The sequence below is a fragment of the Paecilomyces variotii genome (genome assembly GCF_004022145.1).
Source record: "Paecilomyces variotii strain CBS 101075 chromosome Unknown C8Q69scaffold_2, whole genome shotgun sequence".
NCBI classification, from domain to species: Eukaryota; Fungi; Ascomycota; class Eurotiomycetes; order Eurotiales; family Thermoascaceae; genus Paecilomyces; species Paecilomyces variotii.
In genome coordinates this window covers 443,366-454,281 of record NW_021167141.1, presented here as the reverse complement: position 1 = coordinate 454,281, position 10,916 = coordinate 443,366, and the positions used below count along the sequence as shown (strand labels likewise).

General features: G+C 48.6%; 4 protein-coding genes across 4 annotated transcripts; 2 read left to right on the top strand and 2 right to left on the bottom strand.

Annotated features, from left to right (window-relative positions):
* Positions 1-837: 837 nt before the first annotated feature.
* C8Q69DRAFT_135240 (37S ribosomal protein S25, mitochondrial) lies at positions 838-2,104 on the bottom strand. Its single transcript, XM_028625355.1, has 2 exons — positions 1,435-2,104; positions 838-1,352 (listed from the first exon to the last, which is right to left on the bottom strand). Exons 1-2 carry the CDS (start codon positions 1,863-1,865, stop codon positions 1,007-1,009), a joined length of 777 nt encoding a protein of 258 aa, XP_028487053.1. The 5' UTR covers positions 1,866-2,104; the 3' UTR covers positions 838-1,006.
* A 53-nt stretch (positions 2,105-2,157) lies between these two features.
* C8Q69DRAFT_455356 (pentatricopeptide repeat protein) lies at positions 2,158-4,997 on the top strand. Its single transcript, XM_028629769.1, has one exon. It carries the CDS (start codon positions 2,313-2,315, stop codon positions 4,779-4,781), a length of 2,469 nt encoding a protein of 822 aa, XP_028487052.1. The 5' UTR covers positions 2,158-2,312; the 3' UTR covers positions 4,782-4,997.
* A 48-nt stretch (positions 4,998-5,045) lies between these two features.
* Positions 5,046-7,349, top strand: C8Q69DRAFT_455354 (putative RecQ family helicase RecQ). Its single transcript, XM_028629768.1, has 4 exons — positions 5,046-5,320; positions 5,382-5,500; positions 5,561-5,595; positions 5,658-7,349. Exons 1-4 carry the CDS (start codon positions 5,076-5,078, stop codon positions 7,056-7,058), a joined length of 1,800 nt encoding a protein of 599 aa, XP_028487051.1. The 5' UTR covers positions 5,046-5,075; the 3' UTR covers positions 7,059-7,349.
* Positions 7,339-10,461, bottom strand: C8Q69DRAFT_135128 (putative urea active transporter). The gene is made up of 12 exons (XM_028625354.1): positions 10,187-10,461; positions 10,032-10,103; positions 9,840-9,971; positions 9,486-9,728; positions 9,162-9,406; positions 9,078-9,106; positions 8,973-9,020; positions 8,838-8,906; positions 8,368-8,784; positions 8,153-8,305; positions 7,778-8,047; positions 7,339-7,711 (listed from the first exon to the last, which is right to left on the bottom strand). Exons 1-12 carry the CDS (start codon positions 10,330-10,332, stop codon positions 7,430-7,432), a joined length of 2,106 nt encoding a protein of 701 aa, XP_028487050.1. The 5' UTR covers positions 10,333-10,461; the 3' UTR covers positions 7,339-7,429.
* Between the last annotated feature and the right edge of the window lie 455 nt (positions 10,462-10,916).

The window sequence follows — 10,916 nt, the reverse complement described above, 5'->3', positions numbered from 1 at the left end:
TCTGTTTCATTTGCCGCTGTGAAACGTCTTGAGGACCTCCTGGAAGACCAATGAGAGAGACTAATGGAGACCACAGGTCGCTCTACCTCTTTCTGCACTTGCAGGATCTCCGTGTACAGTGAAGATATCCCCATGAAATGCCCCGCATCTCTGGAAGACTTCGCGACTGTGTAGACTCTTAATAGACTCTATCCGCTTCTAGCTCAGGCAATAACCCACCCCATGTGGATGTTGAGATTCCGATGTAAAGTTGTTTCCCATTGTCAAAAGCATGCTAGTTTTTAGACGGATTCTATGACATATGCCGCTGGTACGTCAGTCTCTATTCAGCCAATTAAGAGGGTCATTGTTGGAAAGGGGCGGTAGAATAAATCAATAAAAAAAAAAAAAGAAAAGAATATCGTCAGCAACAGCATTTAACTATGCAGGCGGGCCTATGCCATTTCTCACGTATCAGAATATAGGGTTCGAGTCGCACGCCTTAACCACTCGGCCACATTGACATGGTGTATTAGAATGTAACCATCCGGCGAATATGAGACAAATAAGGAGGGGCAAAAAGAAGTATTTCGTAAGCGCGTTATGTCTCATAATAGCTCCTACCGCCGTTTGAATATTTTCAAAGTTACGCGGGCCTGAATTGTATGCGAGCTTCGTCGTCACGGGCATGAACTGGGATTATTTCCACCAGGCAGGTCTAATTGTGTGATATCAGAAACTGTGACACCACCTGCCTGCATTTCCCCGGTCAACTCAACTTTGACCTCCGCAAGCTCGCTGTCAACATGGTTTCTTTCCTTCGAGCCCCATAGTGCATATAAGAACGTGACTCCGTAATCAATTGTAGAGGTTTCGATTATATTGATTTGTCCCGAGCCAAAGACCATATCATTCGATTTGACACACAAAGACAGTAATATACATGGACACGGATGTCAATCATAGTTCTCGGAAGGGCCGTTGAAAAAAGAAAGAAAGATCAGGTAGAAAGAATACAGCCGCTCTATTATGCAACTTGAGTCTTTCCATCGACAGCCGGTTCACCGATAGAGTCGTCAGAACCAGTGGCATCTGCACCGACGAAGGCTGCGGCGCGCTGATCCTGCACTTGCGCCTCCGTCTTCGCCCACGCCTTCCAGCGCTCATATTCCTGGTTCTCCAGTTCCATACCAACCTCCAACTTGGTGGGACCGAATTCTGCGCCAGTGGCTTCTGCTTCCTCCGCTGCCACTCGTCGCTCGATGTCTTCACGGAGACGGAGTTGGTAGAATTCTCGTCGTGCAATATCATATGCGCGGCTCTTCGTCATATCGGGAACGTTGTTCAGAAGGTAAAGCTGACGCTGGACAACACTGGAGAGCGGTCAATGTTAGCATCACCGACGCAATTCCGGGATAGAGAGTCCACTGAAAAAGCTTGAGGGGAATCACGAACCTCTCACCATCCAATCTCTTCCCGGGCTGCTGCAGCCGGCTCCAGTCGTATTTCTCGAAGTCCTTGCCAGAGCTCTCGATGAGGACTCTCGGTCTCGCCAGCTCCCAGGGGTGGTCCCGGAAGAACTCCTTTCGCAGCTGATCCTCTTCATACTTGATCTCCAACGGCGAGAACATGCGACTAGGCTTTTTCGGCTTTACTCGCTTTTCCTGAACCTCAAAGACAACCTGTGGCTTCGAAGTTCCGGGCAAGGTCTTCACGCGTTGTCGCACCAATTGATGTTGTAGCGGCTGGTTACGGACCAGCACCTGAGCTGGCGGAATATCACCCACAACATCCACCCATTGCGGAAGCTTTGAGATCTTTCCGGCGGCTTTCTGGTTGAGAGCGGTCTGTCGAACCCGAAGAGCTGTAAGGTTGTACTTGCCCATGGCGGACCAAGAGAGGAAGGCCGCAGGCCTTATCCCGTCGTTTGCGAAATGCGACTGTAGTCGAAGATAACTCCTAGAAAAAGCCGGAACCCTGCTGCCCGGTGTTGAGAAAAGGGGAGCTATATGCGTTGGTCGAGTTCTTGGAGACGACGATGGTCGGAGAGGACTCGAAGCATCAGCCGCGCAGTTTGTCGTGAAAAAGAGGATCGCAAATCCGCGGCTCCGATTGGCCCAAGACCAGGCTCCGCGCGACGCAGACCTGCAAAACCCCAGACATAATTTCGTGGAGCGGCCACCTTTGATGTGAAAGTCCTCGCAAACTCAATCGTCACAACGGCTCCAGTTGTTCTCAACTACTGTACCGGAGGCAGAATACTGGAATCTCTGGAGCTGGGTAATCTCGACGTTGGACATGCATGGCTGACCCAATGCCACGATGTCAGTCTCATGCCTCGTCTCAACAGCTCCGCAAGCTCGACGGGCATCGGCGTGATACCCAGGCAGGGCCTGGACTGTCCTTCCTCTCTGAGAACGCCTTCAATGCCGCATACTGAATCGCATGCCTGCAGTACCTCTGTCAGAAGACTCCGCTCTCGAGGCCCCCGACCCTCTGTCGCGTCGATAGCGGACATCTTTGTCACGTCGCTGGTGATAGCAGGATTCTGTCGCGAACATTCTCCTCGCGGGAGGGGCCTAGCGCCAATATCAAAACCCGGTTTGGACGATAGAACGCCGGATTGGCGTAGGAAGAGTACAACGAGACACAGACGTTTATCGCTTGCGAGAGGCCTGAATTATTCGAGATCTCCGGCCGATTACTTGGCTCGACGAGGTCTGAAAACAACGAGAATGTTTTCGACTCAAGCCGCACCAAGCCAAAACGATGACACTGAACGACGTCCTTGGACTATTGGACCTGATGATGGATACAGAGAAGCTGCCGATTCAGAAAGGCAGCATCCTGAAGAAGACACTGAGAACAAACAAAATGGAGATGTGGAGGACTCTACACCAACCGCACCTTTACCTGCTATCGGGAAACGAGATGTCCTGATACGTGATGAAATTTCAATGGTCGATGACCCAAGTCTATCGGGAACACCTGCTGCTCCAACAGAGATACCTTCGGACGAGGAGATATCGAGACCGGACACTATACGTACAGAATCAATTCCGGAAGCATATGGGAAGACAGCAGGGATCAATTCCCATGATCAACAGCGTGCTCGATCTGAGAAGAGTTCCTCGAATGAGTCTTATACCTCAACCTCTGCCGCCAGTCCCAAGATGGGCAAAAAGGACACATCTCGAGATATGATTGAAAACCCAGCAGTTGAGCGGTTCGTTGCTGCATTATGGGACGAAACTAAGTCGACTCAGTATATTTTCAGACTATATAGGGAGATTCCCTCACCGGGCGTGGCCTACCTTTCCAAGCGCTCGCGCGGTTTCTTGCTACGCCGCTTTGCAGATCCTCCAGATCGGCGATGGATAGATGCTCGTCGTTACCTTGCCCTCATAGAAGATATGAATGCAGCTGGACTTCCCGTTTCTAGGGCGCTTTGGACCAGCGCTATCCATTTCGCAGGACGTGCATCCGGTCGAGTGTTCAAAAGGGACCTGCGGAGGGCAATTGGCATCTGGCATCAGATGGAACGAGTTGCGGGTATAGAGTCGGATAATGTTGTCTTCAGCACCCTTTTCGACATAGCCATTAAAGCTGGTCAGTATACGGTCGCAGATCGTCTGATGGAGGAGATGAAAACACGTGGTATTCCATTCAGGCGGTCCTTGAAAGTCTCTAAGATCTACTACCACGGATTCCTTCGAGACGTGGAAGGCATCCGCCAGGCGTTCGATGACTTCATCAAGTCCGGGGAAATAGTTGATACCGTGGTCCTGAACTGTCTCATTGTCTCTTTCCTTAGGGCTGGGGAACCTGGCACGGCCGAGCAACTATACGATCGCATGATGGAGGCACAGAAGAAATTAGAAAAGGAGCTTCAGGCTGGCAACCAGCGTCTGCCACACCACCCGACTCTCACATCTGATATGCCGACTTACCGGAAAAGGATGAAGGAGTTGCGCAGGACGCTGAATTTGTCAACGTCCCTCAGAGATGAACTTCCTGAGGAGCATCGTCTGCTACAGGCCTCCCTATCAATGGCTCCGGATACGAGAACTTTTCACATCTTTCTCTCGTATCATGCCTCACAGACGGGAAACTTGTTCGCATTCATGTCTGTTCTCAAAGATATGGAGCGCACCTTCGATGTCCCTCCCCGTGCTATGGTATATCTATTTCTCTTCGAGGGTTTTGCTCGATTCGGCCGGAAGAGAAGACAGTGGTCAGCTGAGAGACTACAAGACGTCTGGAAATCCTACCTCCGTCTCCTGTACGAAACTAGAATGAGTGTCATTGACCGGACTACGTTGCGACGTGACAAACTATTGTGGGAAAACCCGTTGAGCAATAGCATGGAAGAAGAAATGAGAGAGAAGCTTTTGAAGAATACCCCCAACGAACTTTATGCACCATTGCCTTTCCGTGAGATGAACTCCAAGAAGCAAAGCAAAGAAGACGCTCTTGGCGAGGAAGACCATTATGGGACTGATGAGACTGAAGAAGACGCTGACGAGGATGAAGCTGAAGAGATGCTGAAGAATCCAAGGCAGGCTGGAGTCGAAAAGGAATTGGGAGAACTGGAGAAGCGAATTGAGAACGGTGTTTTCCTTGGACGCAGAGTTATATTGGCCATTTTGCGCGCTTTCGGCGCTTGCAGTGGGCCTTATGCTGTCATGAATGTTTGGCTACGGCTCGAACGGATCTGGCAGCCTAAGAAGCGAAAGGCCGTCGATGTTATGGCCATTAAAGACGAACTGGAGAGGCAATTGTCTAAAGGTTCTTGGCGCTGACTGCAGTAGGATCTCTGCTCAGCCTGGTGTAATTGCATAGATCTGTTGTATACGCCATATAGCTAGGAGTCTATATCTTCGTACTATATCTGTTGGCATTTTATGTATATTAACTCGCGAAATCCCATGTGATCGTTATCAAACTGGCGATAGACTAAATTAATCAAAATCATCTGGCACGAGCGGATAAAAGCACAGCATCACAGGCATGGAAATGAAACCCACACATTTCAAGTAAAGGCTCTATATCCCGAAACTTATGCGGTTCATCTATGATTCCAGCAATTCATCAAGATGCGTCGTCGTTATTTCCTGCTCAGATCAGCAATCTACCATGTATCACGTGACATCGCGTGTCCCATGTCGTGCAGCGCGTTGCCTATCCGAGCTATCAAAGTCGACATCAGTTCTTATCGAATAGACATTCAAGATCGCAGGTTCAAAAGAAGCAATGCGGAAATGCTAGAGCGTACATTCGAACGCCAAAAGGTGGATCTCGAATTCACCCTACGGCGAGTCTTTGGTAAAACCTCGTTCCGGTAGTTCAACTCCGCGTCCCCGATTCCAGCGGCCTTTTTTGTGCTGATATAGATAGTCAAGGCCTCTGCAACGAGAGGTTATACTTGCTGCTGTTGAAGGCCATGATATTTTCTTACAAGCTGCAACGTCATTCGGCAAAAGTTTGTGTTTTCAGTTGCCTGCTGTCATCAATCATGGCGGTAAGTTGTGTAGTGCATGCATCTTATCTCTCGATAACATGACGTTAATATCAGGTGCAGTCACGGTTGTTGTATCTCCGCTTCTTGCGTTGATGGTAAGTACGAAATGACTTCATTTAGGTCTTCTGAAGAATTACTCTTAATTTCTACTGCGCAGATGGACCAAGTTTCAGCACTTCAGACACTTGGAGTAGCGGTGTCAACAATAAACTCGACTACTCCTTTATCCGAGAGGAGAAATATCGTGGATGATCTTCTCTCCGGGCATCCGATAATTCGTCTCCTCTATGTGACGCCTGAGCTTTGCCTGACGGAGACGTTTAGACGGACTCTCAAAACCATGCACGCGCAAGGAGAGCTGAAACGCATCGCTGTTGACGAAGCGCACTGTATCAGCGAATGGGGCCACGACTTTCGTCCCGCATATAAAGAACTATCATGGTTCAGGCGGGCATTGGTCAATCCTCCGGTTCCTATAAGTGCACTTACAGCCACAGCTACGCCGCGTGTCCGTACCGACATTATCAATCTACTCGGTTTGGACCCGGCTACTCTGAGGACATTTAACACGCCGTCAGCACGCCCTAATATCCATTATGAGGTCAGGTACTTTGCGGATAGTGAAAACGACGAGATCTGCACGGCAAAGTCTCAGCTGGACGATCTCCTAGCGTGGCTAAATTCTATACAGCGCCGGCGAGAAGCCAGGATGTCCACGGATTCTGGAGATGATACTGCTAAGCCGAAGACTCCTGGTAAGAAACTCAAGCCAATGTCCGGTATAGTATATGCCCCGTATCGCTCTATCTGCGAAAGTCTCGCAAAGGCACTGTCGTCCTCAGGTAACCGCATCCACGCCGTGGCCTACCATGCTGGCCTCCAAGCCGCAGAAAGGTCGCGCATCCAGGCAATGTGGACATCCAACGGACCTGTTGACGCAGCGGATGATGATGATACTGCCTTCTCGATCATTGTTGCTACGAACGCTTTCGGTATGGGAATCGACAATCCTCACGTTCGCTTTGTGGTCCACTGGAACACACCACGGAGTTTCGAAGGCTTCGTCCAAGAATCTGGCCGTGCAGGTCGCGATGGACGTGCTGCTATGTCCCTGGTCTATTATGGTATTCTACAGCGTGACCGGGCCTATGAACTTATGAAACGGGACTTCAAGAATGCTATCTCGAACAAGACCAAAGATGGCCTTACGAGCACTAAGGTCAAAAGCCACCGAGCTCGAATAGATAGTTTCAAAAAAGTCGTCCGGTACTGCGAGACGACGACACGCTGCAGACACGAAATCATCAAAGAGTACTCCGGGGACCTGGACCTCGAAATGATGGGCTCGCAAGTTCCGCGGGAATACAACTCAACGCAGGCAGGGCAAAACGGCTCCTTTCCCACTTCCCCGTGCGACTTCGCCTGCGATTTCTGCAAAGAGGGCGCTCAATCCGTGACGAGGAGGAAACAGAAAATGTTGACGGATATGGAGGACTTCGAACACACAGGCGCTCTTCCACAACAGCTGTTCGAAATGATGTTTCCGGATTTTTGCTAGGCCGAGCGTTCTGCTGCTGCAAGATATGACCGATGAACTTTATCCGCATATGGTGGTTATGCCTTGGCCTTTCTCAACCTCTGTGGATATCTACGATTTTTTAGGGACGAAATGATCAATTTGATTGGTCGTTATACGGGATTAGTGCTATGGTTGACTGAACATATGTTTCTATTAAATGGCGCAAGGAACACTCACGGGCGGAATAATGTACTTATTCTCATCATATTTCATTTCTAAACATATCCACAAAGCAGAACCCTTGAGAAAGGAGCTTCACGCTCTATTCTATCTTTGAACGATACCCCATATTCTATAAACAACCCGTTAGATGTTGTGGGTATATCGAGAACCTCATACTCTCTCAACCCTTATGAAACAGAGACTACATCTATGTTTTTCGACTTGTCCTCCACCCCCGCAGGCACCTTCTCGTTCCTTTCATCGTCAACACCACTCGATGAAGACTGATCATGAGCTCCTTTTCTCTCCTCAGGTTGATACTGACCCTCCCCTTTCGCTGTAATACTCTGCCACGCGAGCCTTGCCGCTTTCAGCAGAACATCCCTTCCATCAACGATGGGATAAACAGACGCAACGAGCAGGCAGAAGAAGAGCCATATTTCCGAAACAACCGTCCAACCAGAGAAGAACTATAATTTTAATCAGACAAAAAGAAAAGAGATACATGAGAAGAGAAAGAAGATGACCAAACTCACCGACTTCGTAAAGATATAATCCCTATACAATGGCAACGGCCACACAACCCACGTGACTAGACCTACGATGACGCTGAAAACGCTCGCGATGATACCAGCGCGTTTCATTCGGTTCAGTTCTTCCGGTGGGTACGGATGCTGGACGCTGTCCAGATCCTGCGTGTCTGCGATAGGGTTCGTAGCTTCGGGTCCGGTGCTGGAAGAATCTTCCGAGTAGGAGTCTTTTACTTCGTTGAGAAGGAGGAAGACGCGCCAGTCGAAGTTTTGAGGCTGGTGGGAAGCGTGTGCGTTAGTAGGTAGTCATTATGAAAGGTGGTGTTGTGTATTTGCGTGGATAGAGAGGGGGATGGTGGGTTTGATATGTATGTACTGTACTTTGATATATGTGATGATCACCGAGTAGATAGCAGAGGAAAATGTGGATGTGAGCGCTCCCCATAAACACGGCAGTTGAGCTTCAGTCGACATGACGGTCAATTCACCAGCGTAAGCGTATGCTGTCCCGAGCCATACTGCGATGCCGCTCGCCTTGGGGTTCTAAGTCAGACTCCATCTTTAGATACGCATACAGAACGATGAGAGTCACTCACCAAACCTAGGATAGGGGCAATTGTCGCAGCTGCAGCAGACTGTTGCTTCCAGAGAATCGTAAACGCCAATGGAAACATTCCCGGACAGATGATCGTTGCTAGGAAATATCCCATCCAATTCAGGTCGATACCGCCGTAATGCAACGCTGTAGCGAAGGCCGAAGCAAAGATTCCGAATGCGATAACCGACCAATGAGACACGCGAATTACTTGCTTATCATGAGCTTTGGGGTTGATGTATGTTCGATAGACGTCGAACGAGAATATGCTCGAGACAGCTATCAGTTCGGCAGAAGTTGTACTCGTTACACACATGAAGACCACTAAGAGCAGTGAAAATGCACCTCCTTTTCCGGCGATGGCCATGACGGTGTAAGGAAGGACGTATCCGGCGTTGATCTCGCTGGTAGTCATTTTCTGGAAAATGTGAGTGATGTATTGGCAAATTATCCTGTTTCGGAGTAACGAACTCTTGGATAAGTTGGGAAGATGGGAGTGTTTTCAAGCCCGATCGCTGCTAGACCGGCTGTAGTACCAACCTGAATGGAGGATAATACGTAAGCTTATGTAGACTAGAAAAAAGATGCTACTTTCGTGATACTTACAGCCCAAGGAACGGCGAAATAAGATATTCCTCCAAGCATGTATCCTGGCTAGAAGGCGTTAGTCACAGAATTTTTGGCTAACATAACATTTCCTTCGATGCCTACCATGGTAGCAGCGGTGTCGGCAGCAAAGCCTATTAATTAGTTAGGAGACTGGCTGCTGTCGAAAACATCTCCATTCAAACATACCCTTCTGCCAGAAACTGGTGTCCATAATGACCAAAGCGAAATCTCCAAAAGAGTGGACAAGTCCAAATATAATCGAGCTCTTGGACTTGAATGAAAGTATCGAGCCTTGATAGTTCCCTTCTATGTTACGAGTCTTATCCGCAGCAACCAGGATATCGTAGAAGGAACTCAAATCGGTAATGGCTGGATTTGTGAACGTTTTGACGGTCAAAAAGCAGAGTATGACCATTACTATGAGCGTGTGGCTGGAACATTATAATATAGTCAGTGTCCCACTCTTCTCCAAAAGTCAGTCCCTAACAAGATATTTGACGAAGCACTCACACATAATCAGTTAGGAAAGTCGCCTTCAATCCTCCTGATACTGTATACACCACGACTCCAAGAGGCAGAAGAAAGGTCGACGCAACAATGTGCATGCCAGTCAATGCGGTAATAACTCCAGCAGCTCCCAGGATCATAGACGTTACTGAAAGTAAATTGGTGACGAAACATAGGAAGATGTAAATGACATGGGCCGGGGTCCCATATCTGAGTCTGACAATCTCCAAAACAGTGTGGCCGTTCCTAGTGGTTGACCCAGCTGTCAATTGCTTGAACATAGACTTGGCAGTTCTCAAGCATCTGCTTTTTTTTTTCCTTTTCTTGTTTTCGAAGACGAAGAAAGGGATAACATACGGGACCTTGACTTTAGCGTGGATGGCAAGCACTGTCATCAAAGCAATCTGTATAGAAACGCCAGCGGCGTACCAGAATGGCGCTGCGATTCCGTAGAGGTAACCCTGGGCAGCTGTCCAGATAATGGCTGTACTTTGTGCGTTGTATATTATTTTAGTAGCACGTCATTAGACAGGAGCTCTGAAGACATACGCCCACATCCATGAGGATATAACAGCGGAAGCTGTTAGCCCAGTACCAACGCTACGATTGGCGACCATGAACCTGCAAAACCGCATGAGCATCAATTCCAAACTGCGGTTCCTAATCGAAGCATATAACACATTGATCTAGACGGGGAATCTTACATTTCAGTATGATCCGACTTTTCAAGTAGAAACTTCTCCAGAAACTTATTGACGCCAACCATTCCGATACCAAAAGCAAGACCAACACCAACAACTACCCCATACCCCGCCCCTTGGGGTAATGGAACCAGACTCTCTCCAGACATATCTATATCTGGGAAATGAGGTTCTGCGCGACCAGGGATCTATTGAGTATCACCATGGATCGAGTATGGCACTTACAACACAACTACGACACCGCGTCGCGAACATCGCATCTTCTTATGAACTACTTCAACCTACAGTCCTGGTCTATCTTGCGCTGCTATGATCACACCATAAGGCTCCACTTTCGGCCAACAGCTGTTTCGAAGGTAAGCGCAGGATCGCGTCATTTCTATCAAATAATTGGATGCAGAATACCACATGGACCTGTCAATCTCGTGCTTTGGTTACCGACACCATGAGATAAAAAGACTGATATCGGACACTGCCCGAGATAACAGCTCTGGAGCTTATAAGTCCTGCACGTTTTCCGTGGTTGTTGGATCCAGGTCAATCATAGCCTTGGCTGTTCTAGAACGGTGGAGCGCACGCTCCCTCCAATGGTGGGAACCTTAGCTATTGGAATATTTTCCTTCAGTGTTAGGTCGCAAGCACTAGTGGTAGATACCTTTGTTTTGCCCGGGTAGAATAAACAAAGCCAGCGGGCATATTCCGCAATGTCAAACGACAGTATTGTCTTCCGTGG

Bases quoted from the DNA above. Each gene is read 5' to 3' on its own strand.
- C8Q69DRAFT_135240 (XM_028625355.1), bottom strand. From the start codon at position 1,865: ATGGGCAAGTACAACCTTACAGCTCTTCGGGTTCGACAGACCGCTCTC. The intron at 1,353-1,434 runs GTTCGTGATTCC...ACCGCTCTCCAG, and splicing joins AAGAGATTGGATGGTGAGAG to TGTTGTCCAGCGTCAGCTTT.
- C8Q69DRAFT_455356 (XM_028629769.1), top strand. From the start codon at position 2,313: ATGCCTCGTCTCAACAGCTCCGCAAGCTCGACGGGCATCGGCGTGATA.
- C8Q69DRAFT_455354 (XM_028629768.1), top strand. From the start codon at position 5,076: ATGCGTCGTCGTTATTTCCTGCTCAGATCAGCAATCTACCATGTATCA. The intron at 5,501-5,560 runs GTAAGTTGTGTA...TATCAGGTGCAG, and splicing joins TGCTGTCATCAATCATGGCG to TCACGGTTGTTGTATCTCCG. The intron at 5,596-5,657 runs GTAAGTACGAAA...TCTACTGCGCAG, and splicing joins CTCCGCTTCTTGCGTTGATG to ATGGACCAAGTTTCAGCACT.
- C8Q69DRAFT_135128 (XM_028625354.1), bottom strand. From the start codon at position 10,332: ATGTCTGGAGAGAGTCTGGTTCCATTACCCCAAGGGGCGGGGTATGGG. The intron at 10,104-10,186 runs GTAAGATTCCCC...GCGGTTTTGCAG, and splicing joins AAGTCGGATCATACTGAAAT to GTTCATGGTCGCCAATCGTA. The intron at 9,972-10,031 runs GTATGTCTTCAG...CAACGCACAAAG, and splicing joins ATATCCTCATGGATGTGGGC to TACAGCCATTATCTGGACAG.